A 19,562-nucleotide genomic window follows, 5' to 3' on the forward strand; every position below is an offset into this window, starting at 1 on the left:
TTACTATTATTATTAAGTGTAGTAATTAACATTTACCAAGATTGAAAGGTACTGTAAAAATATTTTGTTCATTCATATTTTATATTAAGAAATAAAAACATACAACTTCACCGAACTACTGATATACAGTATGAATGTACATGAATTGTTAAGCATTTTACAGTTGTCTAACTAAATTTTACTGATTATTGAATATTGTTATAAAGTGGTAAATGTAACTTAACACCAAATAAAATATAAACTTTCACCAAAAAAACAAACAAACCTACAAACTTTTTAGTAGAGATTTTTAGTGAAAAATGTATCAAAAACTGAAAAAAGTTGTTAGGCTGTACCTGGCAGTGGTTAATCTATCCTCCAGAGCTGTGGAGGAGCAGAGTATGAGGCACCTATTTAGAGGACCTGCTAACAGTATGTAAAGCATTTGCATATGAACTAAATGGGCCCGCACACATCTCATGTATTACCATCACGAGCCTGAAAGGGTAAAAGATGGATCCACTAAGACAGCTGTAACGGACTACGTTGATGGTTCAGAGAGGCCGTTTTCACACCAGAACGAAAGCTGCTTACAAACTTGCCTGTGTCTGAATTTTTAACGACCTCCACAAAGTAGTTAAATTTAGGCAGCTATTTAAAATGTGGACGCTGCGCATGCAAGCACTTCGAGATCAGTTACTCACAGAGGGCCACATAAAACAGCAGGTGGCAAATCATGAGTGCCATTAATCAAAGCACAGGCTTTAGCGTGGTATGTCCTTCTCTCTTACTCTTTGCATTGCTAGTCCTTTGGCCTCACATTGACCCGAGGTCAGCAGAGGTTATGGGACATCAGCAGCAGCGCAAAGACAATCAATAAAAAAATGTAATCTAGCAAAAGCTAAAATTACAACATAACTCTGCACTAAATAAATGTGCCTGCAAATGCATTAAGCTTCTTTGTAGTTTACATTCAAGCTCAGATTAAGCTATTCTATATATTATTAGTAAGTTTTCACCTGTAACTATCAGATCTATTATTACAGATCTAATACTACAATACAATTTAGCAGGTAGCTCGTCTCATGTCACTGTGTGCATTATTTGAGTCAGAGTGAATGATGATAAAAGTGTGGATGGTTTTGAATTTCAGAACTGCTATGCTGAGACTTCACAATTAGGTCATAAGAACGCACCAGGCATGAGAACAGACATAAAAATGCCCCACTAAAAGGAATGCCCTACCGAGGAATGAATTCATTAACCTTTGTGACGTTAACGGTCAAATAATTCTGCATCCACTGTATGTCCATAACTTACGTGGGTTTTGACAAAGTGAATATGCAGGCCATGTGGCTTATAAATGATGGAAAACCAACCCACAAACTGCTCATACACTATCATTCAATCGTTTGGGGTCATTAAGATGCATGAAATTCTTTAAAAGTGACATTTATGACTGTTACAAAATATAAATATATATATATATATATATATATATATATATATATATATATATATATATATATATATATATATATATATATATATATATTCCAAATAAATGATGTTGTTTTGAACTTTCTATGCATCAGCTAATCCTGAAAAAAAAAGGCATAAGTGTTTTCAATATTGATAATAATAGTAAATAATTTCTTCCTGAAGGATCCTCTGACACTGAAGAATAGAGTAATGGCTGCTGAGAATTCAGCACAGGAATACATTTCATCAATCCAGAAACAGCTATTTTAAACTGTATTAATAAACTGTATCTAAGATTTTAATAGAATAACAATATTAGCAATCGTACTGAATAATAGTATATAATACTACATTTGTATCTTATAAGAAACTATCAAGTTATTGTCATATTTTATTTATTTGGTAACTTCAGGAGTGACATTTCAGGACATTACTGGAGATTAATTCAGCGACTAAAACGCTAACAAAATATAAGGCAAACACAAATAATGTCACCAATGCATGGCATGTGTAACCCTGCCTTAGTGGACACCATGACAAAAGGAACGTTCACACACACACACACACTCTCACTCACACACGCAAGCTTTGCCATGACAAAAATGGACATGTGGTCCAATCATACAGTACGTACTGTTACAGCCCTGCCTATTTTTCTCTTATTTTGGTTAAGGTTGCAGGTTCCTCCTGGATGGGCGGGATTCCAGTGTTAATTATTGGCACCTGTGGCACCCTATTTAAGAGGCTCATGGAGCTGTGATCACGCTCTCTCATTTTTGGTTTGTTTGTTTGAAGAGTGGGTTGATATTTTGTGTTCACATTTGTTTTCCACAACTCCACAAACCCAATTTCTAACAGCTATTTGATTTGATTCATTGGTTATTCTTTAATACTTTGACCCTAGACATTATTTGATTAATTTGAAATAAATTTATAACTGTATTGAAACCTATTTTTGTCTAAGTGCCCTCTTTATGTTGTGACTTTGAGCCGGGTCGTAACATAAATTGGGGGCTCGTCCGGGATCAAATTCTTGTTTGAAGTTGGGGTTTTGTGACTTGTTTTTCAAGTTTTTTGAGAGTGGAGCATGGAAAAGGTTCATAGTTATTGGATTAATAGAGGACTCCGGTTAGGTAGAGTGGTCCAGCTGGGTTGCTAGTCAATCCTTCCAACGGAGCACTGTTTGTTTTGTTAGTTTGTTTTGTTAGTTTGTTATTTTTGAAGGTATCCCGGGTGGAGATTTAATCTCTGTTGGGGGTGCGCTATTCAGGGCCTGGTTTTTACCAGGTGACATGAAGTTCAGCGTTTAAAGTGGCCCCGAGCCTGGTAAGCCTTTGAAGATTAGAGAGGTTCGTTTTTTTTGTTTGTGTAGTGTTTTACCGGAGTGGTTCTCTAGTATCCATGCCAATTGGTGTGGTACTTTGAATCAATGGCTAGTGTTGGGAACTTGTGAAATTTATTTTGTTTGTTTGCTTTTGAGAGAGCATTTTTTTTCATCCCCACTTTCTTCAAATTGGTAAGTAATTTTACACCAATAACAAACGTAGGGAGTCAATATACTAATTAACATGCAGTTTCGTGGTAGCTACCTTGTTGAATATTGTCAGCAGTTCAGGAGTGATTGCGTGACTTATGAATTAATCTCTTTTTGTAAGAGTATTATATTGTTGGCATGCTACTTGCGGAGAGGGTTTTGTTAAACCTTTGTATTCGTTCTCCATAGAGAAGATAAGGGGACTGATTCTGATTTGTTAATCTGATTTGTTGGTGTAGATTAAATTACCATTAAGTAACTTTGTGGAAATGGAGTTGTGTATAAGGTAAATATTTTTTTTTTTTTTGGTGGAGTATATTTAAAGGATATTGTTCTGATTCGTGTGAACTCCTAAAGTGGCTACTTGTTTGAAAACTTAGAGGTTTTTAGCAATGGCTTCCAATGTGGAAGAATTTCTAAAAGAACCTTCAGAGGAAGCACTTGAGAAGTGCACTAAAGAGCAGCTTTTGTTGGTTGCTGCTCATTATAATATAGAGCTCACTAAAAGTGATAAAAAACTTAAGGAGTCTATCTTAAAGAACTTGAGGGGCACTTTAGAGGAAGAAGGAGTTCTAGTTGCAAAGTTACATGTTCCAAGTAACGTTGACAGTGAAGTAAAGCTAAAAGAGATGGTGTTACGAGAAAAGGAGTTAGAATTGGAGGCAGTGAAGTGTCGCTTAGAACATGATAGAATAGCTTTGAAAGAAAAGGAGTTGCACAGAGAACTTGAGTTGAGGAAATTGGAGGGCCAGGAAAGGGAGCGTGAGCGTGCCTTTGTCCTTAAAAAAATGGAGTTAGAGTTGGCAGGTAGGACACCTGAGGGTCAGCCCCCTGTTTCACCTTTTGTAGTACCTTCAGAGTCTTCTCAAAGTGTAGGGCAAGCTTTTGATATTGGTAAGCATATTAAAATGGTTCCTCCATTCTCTGAAAAAGAGGTAGAGAAGTATTTCTCCCACTTCGAGAGAGTCGCTACTTCATTGAAGTGGCCAAAGGATGTTTGGACGTTGCTTTTACAATGTGTGCTTACAGGTAGGGCTCAAGAGGTTTATTCATCACTTAGTTTAGAACAGAGTGCTGTGTATGATACAGTTAAAACTTCTATTCTTCATGCTTACGAGCTAGTACCTGAAGCATATCGGCAACGTTTTCGAAATTACATCAAAAGTGATAGGCAGACGTTTGTGGAATTTGCGCGGGAAAAGGAGAACATGTTTGTTAGGTGGTGTGCTTCTAGGCAAGTGGAAACTAAAGACCAGCTTAGTGACTTGATTCTCTTAGAGGAGTTTAAAAATTGTGTCCCAGCAGTTCTGGCTACATATTTAAATGAACAAAAGATTTCCAAATTGTTTGATGCCGCTGTTATGGCTGATGAGTTCGCTTTAACCCATAAAGGGTTATATGGAAACCATAACCCAAGAAGAAATTATCAGGATCATAGTAAAGCTGTTTTGGCCGGACCTGACTCTTTTTCAACTTCCTCTAGCAAGCTTAGTGCGGTTTCTTCTAAGGCAAACATCATCTGCTTTTATTGCAAGAAGCCAGGGCATAGGATATCAGAATGTTTTGTTCTTGGTAAGAAAGCAAAATCTACCAAGCCAGTTGGATTGGCTGCTGCAAGCCATTTTCCTGTACAAAAAAGTGCTGAATGTTTTGGGGTTCAGTCTTTGAAGTTTGGAGACTTGGGTACTAGTGACTGTTTAACAGATTATGCTCCTTTTCTTACCACAGGAGTTGTGTCTCTACCAGGGCAAGAAAGTGGTGTTCCAGTGAGTATTCTTAGAGATACAGGAGCCTCACAGTCTTTATTACTTGAGGGAATTTTGCCTCTCTCTAACCAGACTGCTACAGGAGCTCAAGTGTTGGTAAGGGGAGTTGAAATGGGTTCTGCTGTTGTTCCTCTACATAGCATTGAGATAAAATCACCATTAGTGTCTGGTCAGGTAGTGGTGGGTGTACGATCTTGTTTGCCAATTGAAGGGGTTTCATTTATTTTAGGTAATGATTTGGCTGGTGTCAAGGTCACACCTAATGCTCAAGTTATTGAGGTCCCTATGTCAAGTGAGAACTCTGATCTGTCTCAATCTTTTCCTGATGTTTTTCCAGTATGTGCTGTGACTCGTGCTATGTCTAAACAGACTTTTAAGTCTACCGATAAAAAAAGAGCAGATTTTAATTTCGATCTAGCTGATACCTTTTTAAGGGTGTTTGATGAAAAGAAGAGAGATGAAGTTGTGCCTGTTAAATCTTTAATAGTGTCAGGTAAGGCAGAGCTAGAAAAATCCCAGGAGATTCCTCCTAAAGAGACTGCAATTACCAGAGATCAGCTCATTTTAGAGCAGAGTAAGGATTCTTCTTTATCTTCTCTGTTTGAGGAAGTGAGCACTGAACAAGAAGTAAATGAATTGTCATGTGGTTATTTCCAAAAGGATGGGGTCCTAATCCGAAAATGGCGCCCACAATCATTATCTAGACAGGATGAGTGGGGAAATGTCTTTCAGATTGTGGTACCTCAAGTTTTCCGTAAAGACATACTCAAGCTAGCACATGACTGTAGCATGGCAGGACATCTTGGTGTGAATAAGACTTATAATAGTATATTGCAAAATTTCTATTGGCCTGGTCTAAAACAAGATGTTGTAGCATATTGCAGGACCTGTCATATTTGTCAGGTAGCTGGTAAACCTAATCAGACTATACCTGTTGCTCCTTTGCATCCTATTCCGGCTTTTGAGGAGCCATTTGGTAGAGTTTTAGTAGACTGTGTTGGTCCTTTGCCTAAAACCAAACATGGCAACCAATACTTACTAACTGTTATGTGCGCTTCTACTCGCTTTCCAGAGGCTATTCCTTTAAGGAAAATAACAGCTCCCGTGGTAGTGCAGGCCTTGCTAAAGTTTTTTTCAATGTTTGGGCTTCCTAAGACTGTTCAGTCTGACCAAGGATCCAATTTTATGTCTGGGATTTTTAGGCAGGTGTTGGATCAGTTAGGAATTTCACATTGTCATTCTAGTGCCTACCATCCAGAGTCCCAAGGGGCTCTCGAGAGGTTTCATCAAACCTTGAAAACAATGTTAAAAACCTACTGTCTTGAGTTTCAGCGGGACTGGGATGAAGGAGTACATCTCATGCTTTTTGCGGCCAGAGAAGCTGTGCAAGAGTCTTTGGGGTTTAGTCCTGCTCAATTGGTCTTCGGACATAATGTCCGTGGTCCTTTGAAATTGTTGAAGGAACAGTGGCTGGCTGAGGTAACAGATTCTTCCAACTTACTGGACTATGTTAGCCATTTTCGATATCGGCTTAGTAAAGCCTGTGAAATTGCCAATTCTAATCTCGCTAGCTCGCAGAAAAAGATGAAGGCCTGGTATGATAAGCGGGCTAAAAAGCGATCTTTTTCAGTAGGGGATCGAGTTTTGGCTTTGCTTCCTGTCCATGGTTCTGCGTTGCAGGCCCGTTTTTCAGGGCCTTACACAGTTGAACGCAAGGTTGGTGATCTTGACTATGTCATTTCTACTCCAGGCAGACGAAAGAAAAGTCGTCTCTGTCATATTAATATGCTGAAAGAGTATTTTACTAGAGAAGGGAGTTTTGATTTAACCAAGAAGATGGTGGTGTTACCTTGTACTCCAGTAGTTTCAGAAGGAATCAGTGAAGTGATGGTTCCTACACCTCGGTTAAATAATTCTGAAATCCTGTTTGATCTTGAGGCTTATCTATCTTATTTGCCTCAAGTTGAAAGGTCTGTTCTTGTAGAGCTGATTAGCTCTTATGAACCACTGTTTCCAGATGTGCCTAACCAAACTAATCTGGTAGTGCATGATATTGATGTTTCAGGTGCTGCCCCTGTGAAGCAACATCCCTACAGGGTGGGTCTTGAAAAGCGTGCACTGTTGAGTAAGGAGGTGGCTTATATGGTTGAACATGGAATTGCTGTACCAAGCCAAAGTGCCTGGAGTTCTCCATGTATTTTGGTGCCAAAGTCTGATGGGTCTATGAGGTTCTGTACAGATTTTCGTAAGGTTAATGCTCTAACCAAAGTAGATTCTTATCCATTGCCCCGATTGGATGACTGCATTGACCGGGTGGGTTCTGCCAGGTATGTAACCAAGTTAGATCTTTTAAAAGGTTACTGGCAGGTTCCCCTTTCTGACAGAGCCAAAGAGATGTCAGCATTTGTGACTCCAGATGGACTATGGGAATATCAGGTTATGGCTTTTGGAATGCAAAATGCTGCATCTACCTTTCAAAGGTTAGTTAACCAAGTAATATCTGGGTTAGACAATTGTGAAGCCTATTTGGACGATATTGTGGTATACAGCCCTGACTGGAGTAGTCATGTAGCTCAGCTTAAAGCGCTCTTAGACCGTTTGTTGGCTGCTAATCTGACTGTTAACCTCGCTAAATGTGAGTTTGCCAAAGCAACCATTACCTATCTGGGCAAAATTGTGGGGCAAGGTCAAGTTCGAACTATTCGGGCTAAAGTTGAAGCTATAGATCATTTCCCTGTTCCTCAGTCTCGTAAAGATCTAAGGAGATTTTTGGGAATGACCGGCTATTATCGTGCCTTTTGTCCCAATTTCGCTAGTGTAGTGAGTTCTCTTACAGACTTGTTAAGTCCAAAAATTGATTTTGTGTGGACAGACAGTTGCCAGCAGGCATTTGATAATGCCAAGGCCCTGTTGGTTAATGCCCCTATCTTGGCAGCGCCAAATTTTAAAAATGCTTTCAAACTGGCAGTAGATGCAAGTGAAAATGGGGCAGGGGCAGTTCTTTTGCAGGACGATGATCAAGGTATTGAACACCCAGTCTGCTTCTTTTCTAAAAAGTTTAATTCCCACCAAAGAAATTATTCTGTAATTGAGAAGGAAGCCTTGGCAATGATTTTAGCAGTTCAACATTTTGAGGTTTATTTGAGTAGTGGCAACCCAATTGAAGTGTTGACTGATCATAATCCACTAGTTTTTTTGCAGCGAAGTTGCAACTCTAACCAGCGGTTGATGAGATGGAGTCTCTTTTTGCAGTCTTTTCCTTTACAAATTCATCACATCAAAGGAAAGGAGAATGTTTTAGCCGATGCACTGTCTCGTGTATGACATTCTATACTCCTGTTTTTTTTTGTAAATGTTTTGACATATTTGTTTATTTTATTATTTGCTAAATTTATTGTGTTAAATACTTTAGGTTATTTAACATTTTGTTGATTGAGGTGTTACAGCCCTGCCTATTTTTCTCTTATTTTGGTTAAGGTTGCAGGTTCCTCCTGGATGGGCGGGATTCCAGTGTTAATTATTGGCACCTGTGGCACCCTATTTAAGAGGCTCATGGAGCTGTGATCACGCTCTCTCATTTTTGGTTTGTTTGTTTGAAGAGTGGGTTGATATTTTGTGTTCACATTTGTTTTCCACAACTCCACAAACCCAATTTCTAACAGCTATTTGATTTGATTCATTGGTTATTCTTTAATACTTTGACCCTAGACATTATTTGATTAATTTGAAATAAATTTATAACTGTATTGAAACCTATTTTTGTCTAAGTGCCCTCTTTATGTTGTGACTTTGAGCCGGGTCGTAACAGTACCCCTGAAGAATAAGAATATGCATGTTTGCCGCCCGTCATCAGATAATAAAAGCCGATCATGTAAACAGAATGGAGGAACATTTCCCAAGATGAAAGAACATTTATTACAAATTATTTTTTTACATTTCATAGACCAAATTCATTATTTCTAATACAGCAAAAAGTATCTAGTCAACCTTGGCATAAAAGGTGAAGAAGAAAGTGGCCATTTAGGAATGAGTGCATTGGTGTTTCTTGTGAATTGGGAAGTCTGATACTCTCAATAGCCACACAGACAGACTGAAACACAACACCGTGAGAGAGAATCGCTTCGTCTACGTATGGAATCATCAAGCTCTCTCACCGGACAAACAGGCACTGGACTTTACGAGGTTGGAGAGTGAGAAATTAGATCCTGTTACAACTTCAACTCTGGACTAATTCGGTGCTTCTGCCTCATCGTTAAGATATTCAGGAATGATAATATCACATTTGAGAGGGCAGATTGTAATTACAGTGTGATATGATGTAATATTTAATATTACAATTTGTATTTTCTTCATCATTGCACAGATTCAGAGTATGTTCAGCAGTGTTCCCCCATAACCGACAAAAAAAACTCAACCTTCATCTGTCATTTTGGCAGTAGAGTTTTCTGACAATAGTAGCTCTACAGTGCCCTCTTGTGACTAAATCAAGAGCGACATACTCTAATCTTTTCTGACACTACTGTAATGCTGACATTTCTAAACTTCAGAAAGGAATGAATGTAAAACAGCACCATTGTGTTGGTTAGGCGTTTCAGATACTCCAAACTGGTTCAAGTGGAAACTGATGCAAAACTGTATTGGTACCTGGACTGCAATCCAAGAGAATGTGTCGATATCAGGATTACTCTTTGCTAACCTGGATCCGGACCCTGCTTGTTCCCTGAACAGTAGCCACAGCAGGAAGACTTCGAAGATGTATTTACATTTTCTCAAAAGTGAGTTCATGTCCGCATGTTTGACACACTTTCCTGTAGAGATCTTCCTCTTCGTCTAGCAGCTCCTCTGGGCCGTAAACATGCTGATGAATGCTGGTATCTTTCTTAAACATACTGCTCCTTACGGCCCGCCTCAGCTCTGAAAGCCAGATGAAGATGGAGATCAATGTATAAATACACACTGTGACCAAATGTAGACAGATTCGCAGTCGATTCATTCAAAAGTACACTGATTTAAAGGTATCGCTAATCAGTACATTATTTCTTAAAGCTTGTAACCTTAATAAGTGGAAACTGATTTTAGAGCACATTTAACATCTGTCTGTCTGACTATTCTAGAGTAACTGCAGCAGACCCATCCGCTTTCATACCTTTAACCTTTTTATTAAAGCGTTTCTGCTTTTGCACCTCCCTGTTCTCCTCTCTACTCTCCTTGGCCTCCTCCAGAGCCTCCTCACTGCCCCACACCTCCAGAGAGCGCTTGACCACCTTAATGTAAAAAGAAACATAGTTATACAGTATATACACAAATATCAACAAACCAACAATATTCATGATAAAGATGCATGATATGGTAACACTTTATAATAAGATTCAAAATGTAAACTTCATGCATTAGATATCATCACAATGAAAAAAATATTCTTTTGTATTATTTATTAATCAAGGTTAGAGTTAATTTATAAATACAAAAATGGTCATTATTATTAAATCTAGTAATAATGTGACACTGAAGACTGGAATAAAGTTGCTGAAAATCAGCTTTGCATCACAGGAATAAATTACATTTTTGTATATATTAAAACAGAAAACGGTTATTATCATTTGTAATAATATTTCACAATTTTGACCATATAAAGCACCTACGGACTCCTTTCAACAAAGCAAAAATATTATAAACGACAGAACAAAGAAATGAACCAAGATTAATAAAACTGTAAAAGTATTTTTCATTAATATTTCATGTAAGCTATTACTTGAGTAGCATTATTGACTAGAACCCTGCTGAAAAGTGTTCTCATAATAATTTACATTTGATTCTCAGGATTAAGTGTCATTGTGTCAAACTTGTTTTTTCAAATGGCTCAACTAATGGTGTGTTTTTTGTACAGTATGTGACTAATAAAGGCAGATGTGAGGACTGGTTTGTACTGCTTGACGGTTGTTTCATAAAGAGAAGAATGAAGAGGTGTTTGTCTTCCAACTTTATCCGTAGAAGGGATCGGAGGATAATATTTGGGTTGAATGAGATCAGCTTCTATTTACAGCTCTGGCTTTAGGATGTGCTGAACCAACCTGTGTCTTTAAATAGAGTTTCATGTCTCCCCAACGTGGATTGTGAGGATTTTTCCTCAGAATAAATCGCAGTGGTGGTTCCCTCTGATCCAGATCGCAATCCTTCAGGAGGAAATTGTGCTTGGCTTCCGTGCGGGATATTAGCTTGTGCTTCACATCGTTGTCTCTATGCAAACAAATGCAATTATAAAATGAAATATGCATGCACATTACAGTGCTTGTTTTGAGCAGCTGTTGAACTGCAGGTGCACAGGAAACACAATGAACAACTGAAACTAAATTTCGAAGATAAACAACATACCAACAGCTCTAGCCATTAAACTCAGTATGATCTGTAACACTCATTTAACCGTATGTTTTAACCTACTATGAATGGATGCCATACCTGCATTTATCACACACAGACAGATCAAAACTGTTGCTGAGATAGGAGTCCATAAATGGTTTTAGACACTCGTCACACATCAGATAATCAGGCTCCATCACTGGGGCTGAAACACACATACAATTTGTCACTCAGAATTATAAAGGATGTTTATTCTGCAGGAAAAGCTGTTAGGCAGGATTTTTGGGCATTTTTATTATTGAGTAATATATATGTATATGTATATATATATATATATATATATATATATATATATATATATAGATCAGAGATGCCATTTTTTGATTACCTGGTTGCTCAACCACTCTCTTTTCCTGTTGCTCATCCTCTGTTGTCTCCTCTTCAATAAAAAAGCCTGCACCCGAGTCTATAATTTTGGCCACTTTAGCACAAGTAGCTCCTGAGGGAAGACAGATTATTTATTATACACCCTAGTATTAGCTATACAATCTTAAACAGGTGAAATCCGTGCAAATTCTGGAACATGTTAATTCAAGGCGAACCTTCTGGAGCTGAAGATGGTCTACTGGCAAGCCTGGCTTGTCTGAGCATTAATGCGCGTTGTCTGTTCCGTTCAATTTTGGCCAACATGTGCGATGTTAAGGACACACTGGAATCATTTGAAGAGTTTGCAGCATCCGGTGGCTCAACTTGAGAATGACTTGCTTCTGGCTCATTCATGATCAGTCTGTGTGTACAATACCAATTTGGACACATTTAGTCATTTATTCATTTTAAATTGGCAGAGAACCAAAAAAAAACAAACAAAAAAAAACAACAAGCAACATTTAACCACAATAATTAAGATAAATATAAGTAAATGAACGAATAAATAAAAACATACTTAAAATATTAGAGAAATCCCAAATCAGATTTCATATATTACACATCTACAATGATAATGATAATATAATAAGTATATAGTATAACTATAATTGGCTACTGTACCACCGGATATAAGTTAGGGAAATATATCGTGACCAAATAGCAAAACCTTTTAAGTACTTAACCACAATCGATAAGATCAATATGAATGAATAAGTATATTAATAAATGCATTAATAAAATAGGACAGAAATCCCAAATCAAATATAATATTCTAAACTTAAAATGGAAACAATATTATATAGGCTACACGTAGCATAAACGTAAGTTGGTTACTTTAATCAACAAGATCAGTAGGAATAAACATACACATTTATCAATACATAAAATATTAGATAAATCCCCAATCAAATATATTGCATATTATACATTTGAAGTGGTAATGGCAACATGTAGGTTGGCTACTAATACATAATGCAAAGAGTTTAGCTTCCTACCGACAAGGAGTGGATAAAGCGATGTCTTACCGGAAACTTTGTTTTCTGTTTTTATAGTCGGTCCAAGAAGAAATGAAATGAAATCTTGAAAATGTCAATCCAGCGTTTCAGTTTAATGATCGTGAAGTAATGAACTATGTTGTGGTGTTCTTCTCCTCTTGATTGTATTGCACCACCAGACCAACATCGCCATCTAGTGAATCTTCTGTGGAACTGCGTGGAGAAGGAACGCATTACAATATCGCTGTTTATAAAGTCTTTGTTCATTGCGACCGAGATCTCTCATTTGAAGAGCTTGCAGAATCCGGTGATCAATGTTATTTATATTTCGTAACCGACAAGTTTTTTTTTTTTTTTTTTTTGCACATATACAATGCATCTTATGATTTAAGTTCAAGGTACAATTTTAGCTGGATTATTTGTGCCCCCTTCAAAAATTGCTCTTGAGAAATTTTGTTTATTGTCCCGTCTAGTTATGCTCAAATATATACTTTCGAGAGTAGACATTTTTAGGAATTGTATTGTTTTTAATTTATACATTTAAACGTTTTAATTACTTTATAATTATTTAATTAATATTTTTACATATGTTATTTAGACAGTTAAGTTAAGGTATGCTTTCAAAAAAAAATTTTTTTCTTTGATGTATGAATTTAAACGTTAAATTTCATTAAAGACATATTGATTTATATGCTATTATATATTAAGATGCGTTTTCAATAGATTTACCTTAAAGTACGTTTTTAATATTAATTTTATTAAAAAAACATATTTATTTACTTATTTACTTCTTTGAAATGTTAGTGTTCTTCTTTATTTGATTTATGTAGCTATGTACTTATTAGGCTAGTGACATTGTCCCTGAATTTTCGAGATACCCCTACCGGAGGTAGAACTAAACCCAACAATGTTTTTATTCATCTCTAAGGTCTCCCATATATGAAATGGATTCTTGGCAAAAAATATTTTACTGCTAAGATTGTTAAATTAACAGATATTGTTATACACCACAAAACCAATAAAGGACTAAAATATAGCCTGTCCATATGGGAGTTAAGGCATATAAACCAATGCAGATCAATCACACAAGCTCTGAGAGCTTTGAAACTTGACATGTTTGTAGTCAGGAAGTTGATTTAACTACTAGAAAAGACTGGATGTGAATATCTTGATGTATGGAATAAATAAACACATGTAAACACATATCTAAAATAAGCGGACATGTACAAATTTAATATCTATGCAGAATGTTTTCATTTACTTTGTGCTTGCTTTGCCTGGCATTATCATAGACACATATGATGGCTTGTTGGAAAGGTGGGGTTGTGCTGAATCCAGCAATACCAAATATGTAAATATATGATAAAAGAGAAGTGTTCTGTCACTCAATGTATGATGTGTCCAAAATGAATGAAAATGGAACACTGACATAATTGAGTCCAAACCCATTCATTATCAGTGGTGAGAAGAATGTTGAGAAATTCAAATATAAGAGACATCAAAAAATATTTAATATGGCACCTTGTACTATATGGAAACAAAGATTGAAATCGAAAGATAACACCTTACCATAGCACAAACAGGAGACCAGGAGTTTTAACTTAATGAACTTTTTAATAAAACTATAACTTAACTTCACACAATACAACTTAAATTACTGTCTTAAATAAAACAAATGGCAATCTAACTAAAGAAACAAACACTCTTTGGGGAAATGAGCCCTGTCTTCTCAGGCTGTTTAGTTTATTTTCTAGCAGCAACCATTTGGAACATCAACTGCTTTTGGGAACCGTTGGAGAAGGGTCTGGCTGCAGACTTGCACTTGCACTCTCAGACACTGCTTCTGCTAGCAAGGCCACTTGAAGTCTTTATTTTTTATTTTGTTCTATTTATTGATAACTTTTTGTTTGAATTTCCCAACATTTTATAACAGTTGCCATGTGGCAAAGACAAGAAAAAATAAACTAAATTACAATGTCAATTGCAATCGCTACTTGCACTCTCCGCTACCTGTGACTTCACTTGCAATCAACACAAATCGTGCATGTTGCCAATGGAGACGAGACGCTGTGGTTGTGATTAAACGATTAAAACTAATTTAGTACTATAACGTACAGGGTCCTGCAAGAAAAAGACAAGCACAGACCTTGGCCACAGAACAGCAGAATATGAACGCAATGCACAAAGTCTTTCGTTAAGCGTTTTCCTCCTGTAGAAAAAAACTAACACTTAATATGGCATAATGTATTCAGACACATTAAGTTCAATTAAAAGATCAAATTCGATATAAAGTTATTATTCAATGTACTGCAAGTCAAGCAGATGGCTATGAACACAATGTGCAAACTTTGTCCTCCCATACAATAACGCTTAATGTGGCCTAATAACAGACTAAGATGATAAAGACAATTTAGTAGGCCTAGGCTAGCCTATATGTCTTGTTGTTGACTCTAAGTATATACAGACCAGCAAATATGAACGGGCATTATGCATTAAGTGATTTTAAAGGATCAACTCCGTACAGGCAAGCAGACGAGTACAGAACGCAGTGCGTTAAATTGTACATTAAACGTTTTCCTCCTATAGAAAATCATTATAAATAAAACACATAATGTAGGTTAATGGACAAAGACAGTGATATAAACAAGTTGTAGACAGTTTATTCTATATGGAAAAATGCTTAATGTGAAACTTTGCGTGTTTCGTTTATTCTGGGCTCACATGCTTGCCTGTACATATTAGTTATGTATTTTAATAAAGTAGAGAAGCATGAGTTTGGCCTTTCTCATCTATGTCCATTATGCCACATTTTGCGGTATGTGAGGAAAATACTATATACATATTCCTTATATTAATGAACTGTACATTTAATTTGATATTTTAATAGCATCTTAATATATTAAGCCATGTTAAGTGTTTTTTTTTCTATGCTTAGATAGAGACTTTATGCAAATGTTCATATTCTGGTGTTCTGGCCATGGATTTGCAGATCTTGTCTTTTTCTTGCAGGACCCTGTACGTTATAGTACTAAATTAGTTTTAATAATTTAATCACCACCACAGCGTCTTGTCTCCATTGGCAACATGCACGATTTGTGTTGATTGCAAGTGATGTCACAGGTAGCGGAGAGTTCAAGTAGCAATTGCAAGTGACATTGTAATTTAGTTTCTTTTTTCTTGTCTTCACAACCTGGCTTTATAAAATGTTGGGAAATTCAAACGAAAAGTAATAAAAAAAATAAACAAAATAAAAAATAAAGACTGCAAGTGATGTCACTAGCGGAAGTACAAATGTCTGAGTGTGCAAGTCTGAGAGTGCAAGTGAAAGCCTGCAGCCAGACCCTCTTGAAACATTTTGGGGTCAACCCCCCATGATGTTACAACTGCAACACACCACTCATCCACACTGTCACCAGTGACAAAGTGGGTCATATTTGGACAGTCAGGGCAAGAGCAAAACCCTGTGCAGGTCAAGCCCACAGAAAGACACTGGCATTTGGTGGCATTGGTGCAGTTTCCATCTTTACAGTAGAGGTGGGTGAGGTCTCTAACTCCTTTAGGTGCTGGTGCCTTCTGGAATATCACAGATTAAATGCAGCCACCTTCTCTGAGCCTCCATCCTCTACCAACTGGGTTCCAGAGAAGAGGTTTGGCCAGGTGGCTGTGACGCCACACTACTGTTTGGTACACGGCTCTCAGCACATGTTGCTGGAAGCCATCTTCTGTTGGGGGTAGATTTGCTGCTGACACCTCAGCTCATCCAGGTTGGTGCTAGGATGCCCATCTTGGTGCCTCTTCTTTGTCTTTCAAGATCTTTGATTGAGTGTTGGTGGTAATATCTATCAAAAACTATAACGACACAGCTGTGACCTTCCTTTCCCATTAAAATTGCGATCTTTTTCCAGACACACTCACCCAGGTCATTGAACGTTTGAAAGGCTGAATCATTGAGCATTTGAAGAAGATCCATGCCATCAATGATATATGCTGATGGTTCTTTTACACTTGGCAGCTGCTGTTGTCTTCTTTATGCTTCCATCATCAAAAAACAAAGAGGGTGGGACAAAATCATGTTTAATCTGAGATACGAGATTTTTATGACTTGGGAGCGGGGAGATACGAGGTTATGCACTCATTGATAAGAATGATACAGACACAGACGTCGCTGCTGCCAGCAGTGTTCATCAAAGTCTGCGGTCGTGTCGGGCCTTTTGACAAGAGATAAGGCTTTAAGGGGTAACTAAACCCCTGGTCAGAGCCTGACTCCACCTACTGGCAATATTTGAAAAATGCTGAAAAGTGGGCAGAGCACAGCGGAGATAGAGGGGACAAACCAAGGGCAGGGCTGAGCCGGTGGGGCGTGAACCTGAGACCCTCAGTGACAGATTAATTGACAGCTGCTGTTAGAGTCGCTAAAATGGAGAGTGACTCTAGTGACGCAAGTAGTTTTGCTACAGAGCGTTCATTTGAAGTAGAGGACTTTTCTCCCCCACCTTCACCTGAAGTGGAGGATGTCGAGGTGTCTGAGGACACAGGGCCAGGGCCTGAGCCATATCAATTCAAGCCACTGGCTCAAACTGCGGTCTTAACTCCCGGATTCTGATAGGCATCCGATGATGCTAGCGAAGCAGCCGTGCAAGAGAGAATGGGCCAGTCTCCGAGTAAGGCACTGCGTCGCTTTTCAGCGTGAGCTGTGTGGAGCATTACAGCTGTGTGGAGCATTACCGAAGCATTACAGCTATGGATTTTTAACAAAACAAGCCTACTCAAATGTATCTAACCTAACGATTTTCATTCGTTATTGTAAGAAATGAAAAAGAGTTATGCAAAGATAGGCTTACTTGGCGCCAGTAGACAGACCTTTTTTCTCCCATAAATAAAACCTGTTAGCCTACTTGGGGCATTTTACATGCACAGTGCCAACTTTGAGTCAGTAAAATAATAATAAAAACAATAATTTAATGCTGGTATCCAAAACATTTAATTCAATACAAGTAGAATTAGAAATTAGATACATTTTAAAACTTCAATGCACATGTATAATAAGCCTAGTAATAATAACCCTAGTACTATCGATCATAACATACTTCTACTGAGACTGGAAAACTGGGTTGGGCTTTCTGGGATGGTACTCAAATGGTTCAGGTCATACTTAGAAGGGAGAGGCTATTATGTGAGTCTATTAGAGCATAAGTCTAAGTGGACGTCCATGACATGTGGAGTGCCACAAGGGTCAATTCTTGCACCGCTCTTGTTTAGCCTGTGTATGCTTCCACTAAGTCAAATAATGAGAAAGAACCAAATTGCACAGATATGCTGATGATACCCAGATTTACCTAGCCATATCTCCAAATTACTACAGCCCAATAGGAGGATCTTTGATGACATCTTTGTACGCATACGCGAGTGGTTGTGTGGCAACAAAACAAACAGTATGGCAGGCTGTAAAGACGCAACGAGCACTTTCAAGTGAGTTAAGGCCCGTTCACACCAAGCACGATAACTATAAAGATAACTATAAAGATAACGATATTAGCGTCCACACCAGCGAACGATATTGTCTGTGTATTTGAAGCGGACGCGGCACGTCTGCTGCTTTAAATTCTCGAGCTCATTACAGCAGGATTGATTCTGATTGGTTGGCAATGTTTTATCGTTCATCAGGTGGAAAAATCGTTCTGAAAGTGATTCCAACGATATCGTTTCTTTATCGTTATAGTTATGGTGTGGACTCTGCTATTCTTTAATATTGAGAACGATTTTTAGAACTATATCTTTATCGTTATCTTTATAGTTATCGTGCTTGGTGTGAACGGGCCTTTAGCGGGCAAAATCCTCAATATATAAGCACTTTAACATCTGAAGACCGGAGGAGGTTTGGAGAGAAGCTCAAAATTTGTATTGGTGACAAAATCGAAGCTATTCAAAGCCCATATGAGATCTGGGATGACAAAAAACGTTGGTCCGACTCGCCCGTGTCTTGGCCACGAATCTGCTGGGGAGACATTTATTCTTATTTATTAGAAACCCCTGGACCCTTTACTCATGAAAGATTAAAGGCTTTCAAAAGTCTGAAGGCCTATGATTATTTTGTTTCTTGAACAGTTGGGCCAGTCTTTTCTGCCAAGCAGAAAGCAGTGATCGTGCTAAAAGCAGAGGTTAGACCTGGCCAAGCAGAGTCACAGCATGATTTGCATCTCTCGTGGGTGTTCGACAAAGAGAACGGCGAAATAATCACTGCTCACTGCGACTGCAAATCCGGGTAAGTCTTCATTGATCAGTGTTCTTATTTAATTATTTATTTACTGAAAATGTAGTGACTGTTGTACCAATTCAATTGTTTTCAGTGTGAGACTTTCAATGGCGTCTGTACTAATGGTGAAAAATTGTATATCACAGCTTACACATTTCTCCTTCTTTCAAATCCAGTCTTGGAGAAACATGCAGTCGTGTAGCAGCTTTAATGTTTAAAGTAGAAGCAGCTGTCAGGATAGGACTTACAAATGCTGCATGTACTAGTGAGGCTTGCAGCAAAGCACAGCTACAGAATGATGTGAGGAACATAGTCTGGGTGCTGTGGATTGCGGTTTGGGACACCTGAATCAGAAAGCGAAAACATATGACTCGGTTGATTTGACTCAGTTTTATTTATTTTTATTCAATCTTCTATAAATACATAGTCACTAAGACTTACCATGAACAAAATGTGCCTCACAAACTCGTTCAGAAGCTGCAGGCTTTCTTCGGAACGTCCAGGTTCAATCGCCTAATTGCAAGCAACCATTTCTTTCATTTTTCGCTATCCTTTTCGGAGGGAATTCGAAAAAACTTTTTATCAGGCCCCCAACTAACCGTACAATCGACCACACAGCAAGAGTGAACCATCCTCTTCTCTAAATCCTCCTCCAAACGTGCAAAACAATCAAATTACAGGTATCTAGCGGTGTTTCCTGCCACACGATTCCCATGATGCAACGCGACAAACATAAACAATGACGTCACAAAAGATCCGCCTATTGACTC

The 19,562-nt window shown here is 37.9% G+C and overlaps 1 protein-coding gene across 1 annotated transcript; it reads right to left on the reverse strand.

Annotated features, from left to right (window-relative positions):
* Window positions 1–8,652: 8,652 nt before the first annotated feature.
* xpa (xeroderma pigmentosum, complementation group A) lies at window positions 8,653–12,735 on the reverse strand. Its single transcript, XM_052581481.1, has 7 exons — window positions 12,570–12,735; window positions 11,721–11,905; window positions 11,507–11,617; window positions 11,218–11,323; window positions 10,833–10,998; window positions 9,908–10,025; window positions 8,653–9,675 (listed from the first exon to the last, which is right to left on the reverse strand). Exons 2-7 carry the CDS (start codon window positions 11,896–11,898, stop codon window positions 9,521–9,523), a joined length of 834 nt encoding a protein of 277 aa, XP_052437441.1. The 5' UTR covers window positions 11,899–11,905; window positions 12,570–12,735; the 3' UTR covers window positions 8,653–9,520.
* Window positions 12,736–19,562: the final 6,827 nt, after the last annotated feature.

The sequence above is a fragment of the Carassius gibelio genome, chromosome A1 (genome assembly GCF_023724105.1).
Source record: "Carassius gibelio isolate Cgi1373 ecotype wild population from Czech Republic chromosome A1, carGib1.2-hapl.c, whole genome shotgun sequence".
Classification (NCBI taxonomy): Eukaryota; Metazoa; Chordata; class Actinopteri; order Cypriniformes; family Cyprinidae; genus Carassius; species Carassius gibelio.